The sequence below is a fragment of the Serinus canaria genome, chromosome 1 (genome assembly GCF_022539315.1).
Source record: "Serinus canaria isolate serCan28SL12 chromosome 1, serCan2020, whole genome shotgun sequence".
NCBI classification, from domain to species: domain Eukaryota; kingdom Metazoa; phylum Chordata; class Aves; order Passeriformes; family Fringillidae; genus Serinus; species Serinus canaria.
Genome location: NC_066313.1, coordinates 7,533,796 through 7,551,206, shown reverse-complemented (window position 1 = coordinate 7,551,206; position 17,411 = coordinate 7,533,796). Strand labels below are relative to the sequence as shown.

At 36.4% G+C, this 17,411-nt stretch overlaps 1 protein-coding gene across 2 annotated transcripts in view; it reads right to left on the bottom strand.

The window, feature by feature from the left end:
• Positions 1-17,411, bottom strand: part of GBE1 (1,4-alpha-glucan branching enzyme 1) — a 135,256-nt gene that overhangs the window by 105,123 nt on the left and 12,722 nt on the right. For both annotated transcript variants that reach the window (XM_050973340.1, XM_050973345.1), the window contains exon 2: positions 487-656. In XM_050973340.1, the coding sequence (XP_050829297.1) occupies positions 487-656 (170 nt within the window). The remainder of the gene's footprint in view (positions 1-486; positions 657-17,411) is intronic.

The following is a 17,411-nucleotide window of genomic DNA, read 5'->3' as shown; positions in this document are numbered from 1 at the left end:
CACAGAGTATCTACTCTTTCAGTAATATTTAGTTTGATTTTAGGCTACCATTTTCAAGCAGAACTTTTGTCTAAACTCTCAGGATGGGTGGGAATTCTCAAGGGTCTTGGTCCTTAGACAACACTGCTGCTTGATCAATAAAAAGGTGAAGGAAATTATTTCACTGTTATACAGTTTTATAAAAGTCTAGTTATAAAGCTTTAAAAAGAACTTCAGGAAGTTTAGATACAGCCTCAAGTTGCAGTGTGATCCAGTGTGACATGAGTCATTGCCTTTGGGGTATTAAAAAAATGCATAACACTGACCATGCAACAGAAACACATCTTCATAAGCTACTGCAACACAGAGGAAAATATTACTCATTTAAGCCATGACATATTTTTTACTATCAGAATTTCTCCATTGTGACAAAATTTTCTTTAAAAGAAGAGAATACTGATGTAAAACATTGTGCAGGGGAGAAGAAGTTTTCCTAAGAATACTTACTGAAGTCACCTGCAAGAAACACTGCTTGTGCTCCTGGTGCCCATTCTTTGCAGTATATTCCACCATCTGCAAGTTGGTTCACTCCAAAGGTTTTGTAACTTTTGGTAAACTTATCAAGGCCACCTTCACTTTCCTCAATGTTCTTCAAGCGGTTATAAAACAGAGAATACCTTGCAAGGAAAACAGAGAACATTTTTTAGAAAGATTAGCAAGCGTCTCTCTTACATTAACTAGTGACAAAATCTTAAAAAAAAAAAAAGGAATTAAACACACTAACATGAGATTCACTGCTCTCTACTGGAATAGGAAAAAAAATTTAATACAAACCATGCAATTTTTCCATGGTTGTTTCACAGTCTAAAATTGCCATCTTCGGGTTTGTCAGTGCTTTCTCTACTTTACAGGAACATTTTGCACTTTCAGTCTAAAACTACAATTCCTGACTGGCAGCCAAGAAATCCCAGTATTACTACACAACAGGAGAACTTCACACTCTGAACAGGCTAGCACTTTTCCTTCCATCTTATTAATACCAGACACAAGCCTCCTAGGGAGAGCTGGATAGGCCTGCCACATCTCTCACAGCCAGTTTTAATAGACAGACAATCTCAGGCCATTGAAAAGTTTGCAGGACAGCATGTCAGCATGGACAAACCCATCTGGTCCTTGCAGAAAGAGGCTCATTAGGCAACCTCTTTACAGAGACAATCAGCCAGACTTTGCAGCCAGTCCCTGATACTGCAACAATTTAAAAAAATTACAGCTTCATAAAAGTAATTATTTAGACCATACCCTACTTACACCAGTAGTAATTTAAATGCCCTAAACCTCTAGCACAAACCTTTGCCTGTAACAGCTTAGAGTTTTTTTGACATATTTTGCTATGTTTTCTCCAAGTAAGTTCCTGGAATTGATGGTAACATCAGGGGTACAATATAAACAAGACAGTCAACCCTGACCCCTAAATTATGAGCTACTTTGTACAGAAGCACAGCTAAAAGCTGCAGTTGAGCACTTAATTATTGCTACCTGTACAGTTTTTTTTGTTGTTTGTTTTCAGTAAGACACTCCTGAGGTAAATTAGAGATGTGTTTGTTTTTTTCATAAATGGTAAAGAATCTTCTGAAGTGTATAAAAACCAGTGAGAACCTCAGCAAAACCAAACTTGTTGGCCTTATTACACTTCCTATGGTTTGCAATAGGAAATAGAAACACTAAACCACACTAAACCAGCACTATGGAATAGCACCTTGTTGCTAAAAGAAAAAGAAGTCTGCTTGCAGTGTCAGGACTTAGAACTCTGACTTGTTGCAAATTTTTGATTTTTTTGGTCCTTAATTAGTTCAAAGTGGAGGATTAAAATGCCTAATTACTAGTAAAGGTAAACAGCATTACCTGTACTAATTTAGAGTACTATGACTACTATTAAGGTTAATCTCCCAGTGAGTTTTTATTATTTTATTATTAAGACTGATGATCATCTTTAAAGGGAGAAAGATTTGAAAATGCCTCCAGGATACACTGTAGCAAATACACTCATAACTATTTTTGCCCATCCACCTGCATTATTCCTTTAAAATTTGCTCATGGATATAATCCTCAGAAGTGCATTACTAACTATTACTGCTCTGCAAATCAATTTAATTTATGTCCTTGAGGGAAAATATTTTGTCAGATTTCCAACTGTATGTGTATTATATACATATACAAATTCAGTTGATCAACTTACATTTTAAACAGCTGCAATCACAAAGATTTATATAAAGCTTAAATACAGAAACACAGAGGAAGTCACAAGTACCCTCAGAATTTCAACATATATCATCTGGTAAAATCGATTTACTCTCTTTTTGAAGGGTTCTCCTTGGGGGAAAAAATAAAACAACCACTATAGCTTAGAAATTTAAGTCATTCTTTAAAATACTGTATGATACAAGAAGTATAGTTATAAGCATATAGATATACGTTTTGTGCATATATATATATTTAATTGGTTAAAGGGAAAAAATATATAATAATAAGTATGTTTGGAGTGTTATCTGCAAATCCCTGTTTCTCTGCCATACTAAAGCTGTTTCAAAATTGCTGCCTGTCACATACATTGCTTCCACCTTGTTCTGCTGTGGCTGAAGCAGGATCTGTTTTACTCTAAGTAGCTGCTGTAACTACAGAGAAGGTTTAACTGAAGCAATGAGCTTCATACAGGTAAAGCAGAACAGGTTTTGAAATATATTATCTAACCAAAATTATTCTTTTCCTCCCCACTCTTACCACAAATACATCATCACAGCTCTAAGAATATGATTAGTTGGATGCAGCATTTCCCATACTCAGCAGAAAGTAAAAGTAGTGGTAAGCTTCATTTTTAAACAAAAGTCAGTCACAAACCCTTGAAAGCTGCAGAAGAAGGAAATGAATCCTTTATTACCAGAGAACAACAACAGGCCATAAACAAGGACTGAAAATTTCAGTGCAGAAAATGAAAAGGCTTCACTTCACCTAGAGGCAAAGGACTCACTTCACATCACTAGAGGTGCACACATGCCAGTGGCCTACTCCTCTTCCTCAACACAACCCCTTCCTGGGAATCAAAACCATTCATCTCCTTCAGAAGCCTCTAACAAATTCAGAATTTGAATGTGGGATGGATGAATATGGAATTTCAGAAAGCAATTATGTGATTCTTACATGCTCAATAAACTATGTTTTTGGGAAGAGGGAGGGTAGGCAAGAAAGGGAACATGTGGGAAGAATTGCTGAGCAAGGATGTACAAATTTTTACAATAATGACTTTTTATACAGGACAGACTTGGAACACAGCAACACAGCATCATGTACATTGAGTAAGAATGCTCCTTCTATTTGTACAGAAGCACGCTGCTTTTAAGAGACTAAGTTAATTCAGGTATTATTGCTGCATCACATTGCAGAAATAAAGATTTTTGCAACAACTAGTGTTCTCTGTAATTGATTTTAAATTATAATCTAGAAAGAATTTATTCTTTTTAACCACCTCCTGAGATTATTCAGTAAGGAAGTGTAGTTTGCTCAAAGTTCACAAAAAAACACCTCACTAACTCCTGAAATGGATCAATTACTTTTGCTATGAACTATTCCAAAAACTCATCTCAGGAGATGAAATACTTCTGGACACAGAACAACATTACTTGTCACAGAAGGCCTTGTAAAGCAGCAGCTGTAGCCTGCTGCTCCTTTAAAGGAAAGGACTAAGTTAAGGACATACTCAGGTGCAGATTTAGGGAACTTCCAGGTTTTGCTTTCACAATATTTCAGCTTTCATTTGTACACTACAAAGGCTTGTTAAACATTTTTTTTTTAATCTTCCAAAGTAACATCCCAAGATTACACACAGAAAATGACAGGAAGTTGTTGGGTTTTCTTTTATTCAACCAATTCATAATATTTATATTGTTCACTTATAGCACACAAGTCTTAAAACCAGAGATAAACACCTGATTAAGACTACATTTTGTGATCTCTTCAACACTGAAAGTTATGTCATGCTCAGCTATGCATATATATGCTTATGAGGATCTCAACATTCTGGACATGGGAACAGTCAACTTCAGCATCTAGAGCTGTAAGTCACAACAAAAGACTGACTTCTGCCTTCATACTTTTCAAGTTCTCAGAGAGTGCTATGTCTGCTAAGATTTTGTAATTTCTGAGCGTTAACGTTGACACTGGTGAGGATTACAAAAAAATCAGTACCCAAAAAAATCAGTACTCAGTTGGATTACAGTAAAAACTGTACCCAACTAAGACTTGAAAAGTACAACCATTACTTTCAGGACAAACTGAGCAACAAAAAGATCCACAGAACTTCTGAACACAGCATCTGAAGTACCCTAAAGAAGTTGCATGTGAAGTCCTTCACTACAGGTATAGCAACATAAATCTGAAAAGCGCAAGCAGCAGAAGGGGGGCTGCTTATGGTGTACTCCTGGATCCTGGAGGTTTTTATGCAAAAAGCAAGGTTTTCAAGTCCCTTATTCATTCATTTAGCCTCTGTTAATAGATTAATGTTTCTTAAAACTGAAATAATGAAATTGTTGTCTTCAGACTTATTGAAAAGATGTCAGTCTTAGCACTAGCCCAAGAACACAGAGTACACAGACTGAAACAAAGTATTACACTGTTACCAAATGCTTTTACATCAACATTTTTGCCCTCCCCATCACTATTTCAGGGTTAAATACTGGTAATGGTAAACATCACCTGAAACAAGGTCACAACAGTCTTTTCCTATTGTTACATTCATAATTTGTAACACAGCATTGCTTCAAATCCCATGCTTTATAGGTAGCTTTGTTTGATGCCTTACAATAGAAGTGTAGGAATTGGCTGACTTTCCATAGAGGCAGGATTAAAACATCAAACATGAATTACTATAATGGCTATCCAGTAAACAAGTATCCTGCCAAAAAAATAGCCTTCCAAGTGAGAACAAAGACAATATTACATCAGCAACCACTTCAAGAATTGACATGTCAGTTGAGCAGGTACTCTTCACACTTTATTACTGAAACACCCTCAAATTCTTTTTCTTATGAATACCTATACAACTAAATCTTATGCAGTAGAAGTAAAGAGTTCTCAGTTTAAACTAAACTATACAGCCTTATACCAAAAAGCAAAGTTCTATTTATTTTGTAACTTTGATATACAAACACCCTGGTTGTGCAGTTCCTATAACCACTGAGTTAATACAACTATTGAACCCATTTAAAAAGTCTCAGGTATGTTAAAATTGTTAGCCTCAATATGAAGCATAAGAAAAATAAAGCTAAGCTTCTCCTTCCTCCCCAAAGTCAACTGTTTTATTGAAATAAGACTTTTGTCAGATTATTGAATAGTCTGATTGTGAGTCAAAGCACTGAGTTAGAGCTCCACATAAAGCTTTCACAACTTTATTCTTCCAAGCAGAAGAGGCACTAACTCCTTCCTGGCCACCTCATAAAATAACAGAGAGGCATTGTAGTATTTTAAACTTTTAAATTTAACCAGATTAGCTTTAGTTTCTCAGGCATCACAGGAATCTAAACAGAAACTAATATAAACAAAAAGTCCTTGGCAGTATACAAGATACTCTAATTTAAAGAGGCTGGTGCTGAACGCCAAGATTACTGCAAAACTTCAAGACATTTTTATGCCCATTCTTGTGTTTTTTTACAAAGCTGTTGTTATTGCAGGTTATAGAACAGTCAGTCATCTTACTATAAGACCTGTGGCAACAACACTGAAATTAATTATTTTAGCCCCTCTTCTGCTTATGATGCCGGTTTTAGTAGCTATTCATCTTTTAGATTTTTGTCCACATCAGCTTTTTGGTCATAGTTTATTTTTACAGTATTGGCCCAGCATTAATGCTAATTTATTCAAAAGATGAAAGCAAGTAGGAGAGACTTTGATAGTGGTATCTGGTATCCATATGGAAAGCCCAATTCTGCAGATACCAAAGGGAACAGGAAATGAAAGAAAATATTAGTGAGGTATTCTCTGTAACCAAATCCTCCATTTTCCAGCAAGTACAAACATTTAAATTAATGTCAGTGTCACAGACCATAGTCCATAGTTTTATGGGGTTGCTCACAAATTGCCTCTTTCTAATATTGCTGCAATCACTTTGAAGATGCAGTTACAGAGACTTTCACTGACACCAAAGCCAGTGAAGAGTCCCTGCTCAGTGAGGCCCCGATTCTCATCTTTTCCTTTAGTCTGTAGCCAGTTATTCCCTCAATCTCTCATCATTCAACTGGTTAGAAAGCAATGGATTGAAGGAAGACCAAAGTAGGAGAGATAAAGCTCTTCCTAAAGTAAAATTTCTGCAGCCCAGCAAATTAAAGGCACCAGACAACTCTGAAGTAGAATGATGCGATACAAGCGAATTCCTGCTAGCAGCTTCTTCAATTTCACTTGACACTAGTGAAAATATACCACAACAAGAGCCTTGGGTTTTACTTCATTCTTTTCTCCACCCTCTGTCATGCACTTTTCATTTGGCTCTTCAGAGTATTACACAGAGTAACCACACTTCAGGAAAATAGGAAGACATAAAGGCACAGTAAATCTAGGGTAGGTATGACTACTTGAGAACAACAGATTTACTGCGTTTTTAACTTTTACCAATTTTATAGTTGTAGTTGCTTGACTTGCACTTTCTGCAAGCAAGTCATATCCCATTCAGGAAATTGTTTTTACTATACATTTAAATAGATTAAGGAACATCAAAAGCATGCAAATCACGCAGCCTTTGAAGTGTTAGAACAATTCTGAGAAATGCTTTAGAAGCACAAGATAGCCATGGATGATGATTATAAAGATCCAGGAGATGAACACTTAATTTTGCTTTTCTGCAGGTTAAAAGTAAAGTTGTTACATGATTCTGAAATCATGATCTTAAGAAGTTTCCCCATAGCTACATCTGAATTCCCCAAATGTTCTAATTGCTCTATCCACAAAACTGTTCACTACAAAGCAATTTGCATCTCTCCAACAGCAGAAGCAATTTAAAACACACTTTAGCTAAAAACTAAGGCTTCTGAAGGTTGGCCAATGGCATTAAGTTCCTTTCAGGAGTAACAAAATCAATAGTTCCCAAATAAATTGAGGATATAGTTATTCCAATAAGGAACTTACACAGCTAAACCATTTATCTTGTAATTCCTACCAAAAACGTGCTTTTTTACATGCTACTAGAAGAGCATCCAGCAGACAACTCATAAGAGTGAGTATGAAAGGGAAAAGCTTGAAAAATAACTTTTCCAAATTTTCTCTACTTGGCAGAAAATGAATACCTCCCAATTCTCTTTGGATGTTTCACGATTTCAGAATCTGAGGTAAAGAATTTATGCATAGAACCCTAATGTAGTTCACATCTCAAACTAAATGCAACATCAAAAATTAAGAAATATTTACTTGGGATGAATAATACATAATCACTTACTCTGTTGAAAGCCATCAACACATGACAAAGCATCTGATTCAGCATCACCTCGTTGCAAAATAAATTAAAGTACAACGACATGAAAGTCAAGCCCTAACAAAAAGTCTAGTACATAGAAGCACTACAAAAAATTGGCAGAAAAAGGGGAACTACAGATTTCCTTGACATCCTACCAGCAATTTCTAGCAGAGATGCAAAGACCTGTAAGCTGTGAGGTCTAATATGGATAAATATCATTTCATAATATTTTAGCAAGAAGATTATTTGTTGCTGACCAGGAGCCATCTTCCCTGCTTTAACCTTTAAGGTAACTTAGTGGCTTTGGCAGCACTTGACAGCTGTAATGTTTTTGCCGTCAGCATCAGAATGAACACACAGAGTTCTCAATTCAGAACCAAATACAGGAAAGATTACAAGATGCACCAAATGTAAACTTAATGCAATCAATTATTAGCAATTGCTCCACTGGCTTATCTAAACCAATCCCAATCCTAAAAAAATTCCCCTCCCACTCACCTCACCCTGGCCAATATTTAGAGGCTCTTTTATACACACTCCTGTTCATCTCTCACTTCAGTTTATTAGAAACACATGAATGCACCTCACAGGTTAAGTGTAACAAATCACTAGTGTTTAGAAGAACCAAGAGGCATTTTCTTTCCATCAGAAGCCCAGCAAACTACTTAGAGACATCCATTGCAGGAGAAAAGAAGAAAGAGCTGTGCATGTATCAACGTTTCCTACAAGAAAGCCATCTACTTTAACCCTCTAATGGAATAAAAGGTATATAGCAGTTTAAAAAAAATTAAACAATTAAACAACACATTCCTCAAGGAACAAAGTAAAAAAAAAAAAAACCAAAAAACCCTAAGAATAATTAAAAGCAAAAAAACCCCACAAGCAAACCCCCAAACCTTTAAATACTAAGCTGTGTTACAACCTTCTGGAATGGCACAGGTATGTGTATTCTGTATCTGCCAAAGCACTCAAGACATCTTCCCTATCACAAGTACACAGTCTAAGTAAGACAGCAATTACAAAATAATGAGAGTTCTATATATTTTTTTTCTCTGAATGTAAGGAGACAAATTTACCAGCAGCATACTTCATTTATTTAGGTATAGGATTTCTTCATTTCATAGTCATTGTCCCACTATTCCTCTGCTAAGTAGTCTTTATTATGCATAAGTTGTACACTAAAGCCCCTCTTTTAGCTATAATAATTTGCTTCACTGTTGTAATGATATCTGAAGTTGATGGAGTTTCTAGAATTAATGTAACTACAGAGAAACCCCATCACATCTGAGTAGAAAGCTGCAGAAGCACAGCGACAGATTTTCTTGAAATCTGTAGACTGGGGCTGCGTTAGCTCATGTTTCATATTACACAAGAGAAAATAAACTGAAAGGTCAGTTGAACAGTTACAGCATTGCCCTTTTCCAAGGTAATCAGCAGAGCATGTAGCAAAGACGTGAACACAAGCGTGACTGGAACGACAGTAGCTGATAAAGAGGCTCTTGCTGCCAAAAGTAGTGGGACAAGACACTGCTCTCTCTCAGTGGCTGTCGAGGAGTGGGGCACATGGCACACCTTACTTCACTAACTCTGATTTATTGCTTTAATTTGAAATTGTGTTCTTGCTAAATATTCACGTTTCCATATTGCCGAAACACTCTAAGAAATGTAACACTGAACATTAATCACATTCATGGATAACCTATAGGAACAGTATATTTATTAATTTGTTTGTAATATGAAGACAACTGAGTCAAAAAATCATTTGGTTTACTAATGTCTTTTTAAGTTCACAAATTCTTCTTGCTATTCAGTACTATTTAACTAGAAACCAAAGATTAGATTTTCTCCCCATGATAAAACCAGCTTATTGTTCCTCTTCTAAGCATGTATTTATTAATAGAACATTCAAAACTGTTTCTAGTCATCATATGAATAAATGCTTAAAAGCATCTTAATCTTCAAAGACCTCAGATGTTTTATTTACCAGAATTCATTTTAATGAAGCTGTAAACAACAGCTTATCAATTCCCATTTGATTCCACTGCTAGCTATTGCTAACACACCCCCTTTGTGTTAACAGAAATCAAGGTCCAGTTTGGGGGAAGGAGTCAGGGATTACTATAGCACTACTACAAAGCTTGAATCAAAACAAAGTTGCTGTGCAAGAGACTTCAGTGAAAAAACAGAATTTTTGTAAAAATAATTTGTAATTCTCTTCTTGATACTCAAGTGTTATTAACTCTTGCAGGACTTAAGTAACCTGGAAGCACCAGATGGCACCATTTTTAAAGCATTTATTTGTGCAGTGAGAACCAGCTCACACACCTCCTACAGGTTGTAAAAGCCCTGCACAGTGACAAAATAATAGACTTCAATAACCCTTTAATCTTGTTTTAAAGCTGGTTTGTATATTGTAGGTTTGGGTTTTTTATTAGCTTGCCACAGCATCAAACAAAAGAAGACATGGGTTTCTTTCAAACTTGGATTTCAAGTCTGCTGCATCAGTTTGACTTTTATATTGAAAAGCTGCAAGTAATGTGAACTGCAATAAATGAAGCTCAACACAAGCCTAAGGACTTACCTTTCTAAATAAATTCACAAGAAATTAAAACAGAAAGCCTTATTTGTCTACCAAACAGAAAAAAAAGCTTTTAAATCAAAAGTCAGAACTACTGATTTATTTGAAATAAGACACCAAATATTCCTCACTACCTTTGCTACTCATCCCACTTTGGCAGAAACACAAGGGAGTAGGAACTGTTATTTGAATTCCCTGACAGAAAACTGCCCAGCTGCTCTAGCTACTGCTTCATTGCTCATTTCCACAAGTCATGTTTCACCTCCCTTAAAAATATGCTCCTGAACTTAAAAATAAAGTCATGATATAATGGATAAGATCAACAGCTTGTATATTTAAACTACTGTATAGGTCACTATTTGAAAGATATGTTAGAAACTTAAATAAAAATTGTTATCCTTGATAAATACCAAACAAACATAACCTCACCTCACTACAGGATTGTTTTTTTGTCAAACTTGAAGCAGATTTAAATGGACAGCCATCTTAAAAGACTGTCAAAAAGACTGTTTGAGAAAAGAAAACCTATATCAACACCTGGCTCTTTTACTGCCTCTCCAAACTGGTCTTCCTATAACAATTTTCTTTTCCATAAACCTACAGTATTCCACCTAATTAAATAACCCCCACATTCTATTAGCTTTAGAATGTGCATGTACTCATGAATCATCTAAAAGACATGATTTGTTTTCTTTTGTCATGCACAAACATATACTCCCAATATACTCCCTCCCAATTGGTATACTCACACACACAAATATCCTGCCATTGTAGGTTTCTTCCTGGCCTTTAACTGTTTGTCATCATCCACTTTTCATTTACCTCTGTATTTTATCGTAACAAACAAAACTTCACAGAACTCCAGGAGAGAAAAGCCTGCATGAGGTTTTTGCACAGCACCATAGCTAGAAAAACAAGTATTAAACATGGAATGAGAAGGAAGGACTATTGCTTTTATTGCTGACCACTATGCCAGCTTTGATCAGCCATCACTGGTTTGATCAGGGGAGTGCTGTCTCTGCAGGCTCAGGAGCTGTAGGGGCTGTTCACACAGACCACACATTCAACTCCCCCAGCACGCCTGCTCTTCTTGCTGGATTTCCTATAATGCCTGGGAAAAGCAGCCTTTTGAGAAGATCACTTTAAGGGAGGAAAAAGTCACCTCTAGTGACTGGAAAATAAGATCTGGGATATTTGGGGAGGGGGGAGGAATAGCATTATCACACCAGCTCCAGTCTCCTGAACAGAGGCACCACAGAGGCTTCACAGAACAAACTTTTCTAAATTTAATTCTTAACTGCTTTCACTGCAGACAGGATGAACAAGGGAAGCCAAGCACGCAAACATTTATACAGTGCCAAGTCTTCATAATTTACTAGAAGTATAATTAGAACTTGTGTACTTGAGAAATGTCTGTAACTAGTCCCAGGCAATCAAGTCCATTCCCACAGCAGCCAAGCAACTTAAAGAAAGTATTGTTGTTAAGGGCTGCCAGGAATAGTTTGTAACATTCATGGCCAAGCATTTTCAAAGTGCAGTCTAAACACTGTTCATTCCAGACTTCAGTTAGAATGAATACTGAGGTAAGAAATACTAGCCCTTAACAAGTTTGTATTAGCCAAAAAAAAAAAAAAGCAAACATCTGATTCTCCAAGTTGCTATACTGAATATTTTAACCTTTATCAAAAAAGGACACTTCAGATTTTACATAGTCTGGCTATTCTTGTGAAACACTAAGGTACTGTATCTCTTTGACACAATCTCTAATCTAACTAAAACGGTATGATTTGCTGCATCACCTAAATCTGTTAAGCATGTAACTGCAGAAAAAGCACTGCCCAGCAGCTGTTGGATTCACCCCACATAGCACCTTCCACATCATTTAAGATCCTAAGTACATATGGCATAACTTCCAAGAAACCTCCCTTCTGATGGGATTGCAGCTATACTGGATGTTAGGGAGAGCCTAATAATTTTAGACATCATTTACTTCGCAGCCTCCAAGCATGTGTATCTTTTCTACAATGTGACTTGTGTCACAACATTAGAAAGCTTATGATTCAAGATTTGAATTGATATTACTAAAGAAAATTGCAAACAAAATACAGGGGAGAGTATTAACTAGTACTTCATTACTATGCAACACTCAAATCTCTTAACTCAAGGCACGTCAAGACTGAAGCTTACAGCAGAATTTTAAATATTTAAGGAATCTTGAAGGGAAAAGCTGTTCTTGAATTAGCTCATTATTTACATATGAAATTATTGGGCAAAACAGGTAAGCACTTTCAAAGTATGCATTTTGGCAGAGGCATATGCCAGCAAACATGAATGACAATGAACATGATATGGTAACCTTCTACTAAAACAAACAAACTTAAAAACTGAATCTTAAACTAAATCAGGTAGCTCTTTCTAGACCAAATTTCAGTGTCAGGCACCCTCCACTTTTCCTTTGAGAATAAATTCCTAGTAGCAACTAGCTGCCAAAAGGTTTTGTGGGAGGGTTGTTTTGTTGGGGTTTTTTGTTGCTGGTTGGTTGGGTTTTGGCTTGGTTTTGATGGGAGGGTGATGGGAAAGCAGCAATTATGGGGATGAATGCAACAGAAACTATCTCAGCCTACTTAATTATTGATTTCCCATTTTGTTTGTTCTCCCAGAAACAAAAATAAATTTAATAGTAGGTTTAACTTGCATCAAGGACAGCTATTCTAAGACCATTCAGTGAACTTCAAACTTTGCTTACTGCTAGAGTTCAGAAAATGCTCACTCCTTGGACAGTTCAGAGAGATTCAGAACTGGAAAAAAAAAGAAAAAAAAGAAAAACACAAAACCCCACTGCCAAAAAGTCACTCCCATCAAATGTGTGTCCCCCATCAAATCCATTAATAACACATCTTGAACGGAGTTGAGTAGCCAAATAATAAATAATCCCATTTCATTTACAATTTTGAAGACTGAACAACAAATGCTGCCACAATTTTAGTTTGCACTTTTAATCTCCTTTTTTTTTGAGCTGTATGATCCCATGCCACCAGCTTCACACAAACTTACAAGATCCTCTACACTCCCTCAACCCTGAGGTCACCTGTAAGTGTTCATGAGTTCTCCTGAAGAGTTTCAGTAGTATGCAGCATATTCCAATTGAATGTAAAATATATGTTATAACAATGACAGATTCAGACAGATTTTGTTTCACAAGTACTTTTATTCTGGATGTTTACAATACAGATACACCACAGACATCACAGGAACAATAAAAAAAAACAAAACAAAAACAAACTTGTCCTAGGTTATTACCAAATACTAAGGTATTTGACAATCAAATTTCCATCTTTGTAAAACATTCCTTTCTTTTGTAATTAATGCTCTGGACTGAACTCCCTCCACTACCCTGTAAAGTAACACAACTGCTGTATATTTTTTCAAAATAGAGATTTGTATTATCAGCCTCAGAATCCCAAACTTGTCAAAGACCATGAAGTGCTGCTTGCACACCCACCATACTTACTACAGATTGTTCCCTATGTAAAAAGAATACAATAAAGGCATACAAAGAAATGGTTCTCATGGCAGGCAAAAGCAGAAAAGGTAATTAGTGTAAGCAGCACAGAAGATGTGATGTGAGTATTTTTTAAGATCTGAAAACACAAAGTCTGTATATTTTACCCTTTCATAACACTTGAATTCAAGATACCTTTGCAATAATCACAAGGGTTGTGCAGTGTCAGTAATGTATGATGATATGATTTTTGTTTGGCTGCATTTTGGTAGGGTACAACATTTCCCATAATGTACAGCATTCCCTGGAGTACTGACACAATCGTATCCAATACAAATTGCATCATGAATAATGCAGAAGCTATTTCTTTAAATTTGACAGTTATCTGTATTTCCAAAAATTTAACAAAAAGCACTTACGGTTCTCTCTACTAAGAAAATTTTCTTAGAGACATTTAACCAGGATATCAGAACACCAAGAATTAGTCAAGACTCACACTGAAATATGCCATTATTTCACCTGAAGGTTGATAGCCATCTTGCTCATGTAGACACATGATACAATGATGCAATAATTTAAGTTCCCTGCATTTGGCCATCTCCCTTGTCAGCTATCATAGCAGAGCACAAAGGAGCAAGCAAGCAGAAGCAATAATCCACCACAAAAGTCATTGAGATTTCATGTGATCTGCAATTACCATGTCACTGCAATAACCATCATGAAAAGCAACACTTCAGGTTGCAATTACAACCTGTTTGCTCCAGCTATCTTATGACCACCCTAACAATTATTTAAAAACCCTACCCAGACAACTCCCACACCACACACTTTCTCTTCATAGCTGGAAAACAGAACACGCAGAGTCTGGACACTTTCTGAAAGAGATGTAACCCAAGCTTTCACGACAACCTTTAGAGCTTGTCTGCAAATTTGCATTTCCTATATTCTTTTCCTTTTGCTCCCAAGTTTGCCTTGGCTATATTATGAATGGTAGAAACAGCGAAGTATATTAGAATGTTATGGTAGTATGTGCAACAGTATCCTAATATTTTATCTTCATCATGTCACCACCTATTCAGGCTTCCAAGTCAAGATGAGTTTTGAAACACTAAGCTTGTAATCTGACATCCTACACTGCAGCTGTAACACACTAGCTTGTTTCCTGGGGATATATACAATTCTAATACTGTTTAACAAATAGCTCTGTCATTTAATTAAGGCCATACATGTAATCTGTATTTGACAAGATCCATCACTGTAAAACCTCCCCATTTTATTCCACATCACAAAGGAACCTTTCCTGAGTCCATCTGTCAAGACCACAATTTTCTCTATGCGTCAATTTCCTCATGGTTTCTTTCATAATTCACAAATGGATCAGTTGATGAAAGAGTATCAATAGAAACAGCAGGAAAAAAGAAAGTCTTAAGCCAAAGCTTTTAGCCAACGAAATGATGCATTCACTGCCAAAGCACATGCACAACAGAACTGCCAATCTCTACTGTTTTCTAGATGCCTCTTTGCACCTTACAGGCTATTAGATTTTTACTAGGTAAAAGCTCATACCCCCCTGAATTTTAAGGTTTTTTACAATGCCTCTTGTACTCTAAATGGGAAAGCAAACCACAGCAGGAACACCACCTTGATGAAGCACAGTAAGACCCAGTGAACTCTCAACCAGCACTTTTCAGCTTCTTCCTATCTTCTCCAACAGAGCTGTTCATGCAACCTCAGTCTTGGTCAGCCTATTCTGTACAAAGCTTTAGTAAGCCAGAAAAGTAATTTACAAGCTGCAGAGGATGGATACTTTCTTTACACTGACATTTCAGAATTAAAAACTTCAGCAAAATACATTCAGAAAGCTAATCTAATGCAGATTATATTAAAAAAAAAACCAAACCCCTATTTTTAAAAGTACCCATATATCTGAAAAATTTTATGGGAATACACCACTGCAAAGTATGAAACATATTTTAAAAAGCAGCCACAAATTACTGTTTATGCCTACTTTTCTGTTAGTTTCCTTGCCACAAGAAATATGGTGCTTGAAAAAAAAACCTAAAACCTTATCCTTATTCTATTCATCACTTATGCTTTCACATGATCAGAAGCATCAAAGCTAGGGTTTGGAGCCATTAGATCAAAATTATGTTTCTCTGTGCTAGGAAGAAGCAAGTGTCAGCTTCCAACCTCTCAAAAAAGGTGGTAAAAAAGTTAATTTAGAACTGTTAAGGTTTTATACTATTCTTTCTCTGATACAGATCTGCCTTACGTTGCTCTAAGTAGCAACACCCACTGAAAATACCAGGAGTAATACTAACAAAAAACAAACAAACAAAAAAATACCCTTCAATACCAAAACACAGCACAATCTGCTTGTGGTCTTTATTCTCCTGCAAATTTTTCTCAACTAGTCCTCATCACTATAACAATTCATGGAAAACCAAAGGATAAAACATATGCATGTTCAACTCAACAATACCTATGCACTGTCTGTATTTAACAACATTGTAACAGACATGACTGTAAGCACCATGTTCTCTGACACCTGTCATGGAGTAATATTGATAGAATGAATGCCAGAAAAGGTTCCAGAGGCTAAAAGCCTTCTCCCTTCTGACAAATCCCCGAGTTTCTTACATTTCCTGGCAGGCAATCCACACAGCCTAGGAAAGAGAACCAAGATAAACTTCAGAAACAGAATAAGAGAATAGCACACATACAAAAAAAATATTGACACACTTTGCTTGTTCAAAAGAACAGATGTGCTAAGATTGGACAGACAAACCTTAGTTTAGAAAAAAAAAGTCAAAAAATAAATACAAAAACCATCACAGTTTACTACTATCACATTGCTTTCCTTCACACAAACTAAACATGGCTTGTATTAGACAAATGTCATGAAACATTTAATAAAAACCTATCTGTGGAGAAATCTCAGTGGCATTTTTACAGTTATTTAAACAAGCAATTACATACAGAGGCTGCTGACAAGAGTCAACAATGGCCAGAGCAGCCTTTGAAACTGATAACCCACAGTAATCAGTGGAGTCAAATACCTGAAGTTCAATCTGTTACTTCTTGGTAAAGTCCAGAAGTTGCACAAACGTGGTGTCAGACCTCCTACTTCAGTGTATTCAGCCCCAGCACCATCTAAAGGAATTATGCAAGTGCACCCAGGAGCTGTCTCTGACCCTTCCAACTGTGAAAACTGTTACTCTAAAACCAGGTTTACATTAGAAATGCTTGCCAATGTATTAGCAAACACTACTGGTGAGCAATGTCCTTCTGGCTGCAAAAGTCCTTAGTGGGTATGCCATTAGATGAAGGCATTCATCGTTCAGTTTTTAACAGGGCTGGACTGGACACCAGTAATAATTTGTATTGTGAAAAGCATGCTCTTACACCATAAACTGTGTCACTGTTGAACACTATATTGGCAATGCCTTTTTGTGGACATTTACTAATTTCTCTGGACTTCCTACTTCAGTAACTCCCTCTTTTGGTTTCTCTGTCAAGAAGTGCAATTATTATCCAACCTCCATGCCAAAACTCACTACCTGTTTTTGAGGAAACACTTTAAATTGAAAACAGTAATGACAGGTACTGTGTTTGCAGCAAACTGTTCTGATCTCCATCGAATAAGGACAAACAAGCTGTTCTGTGAGATACCTGGAGAAGAATCAGATTTGACATTTCCTGCATCTGTAAGGTTTGAAAGCTGTTTCTGTCAGAAATCATTATGGTTGAAGTAGTCTACAATGACACTTAATGGATATAATTGCCACTTACAGCTACCTCCATTTTAAGCTGAAAATCACTCAAGTCAACCCTGACTGCTGCTGAAAGCTTAGTCTGAT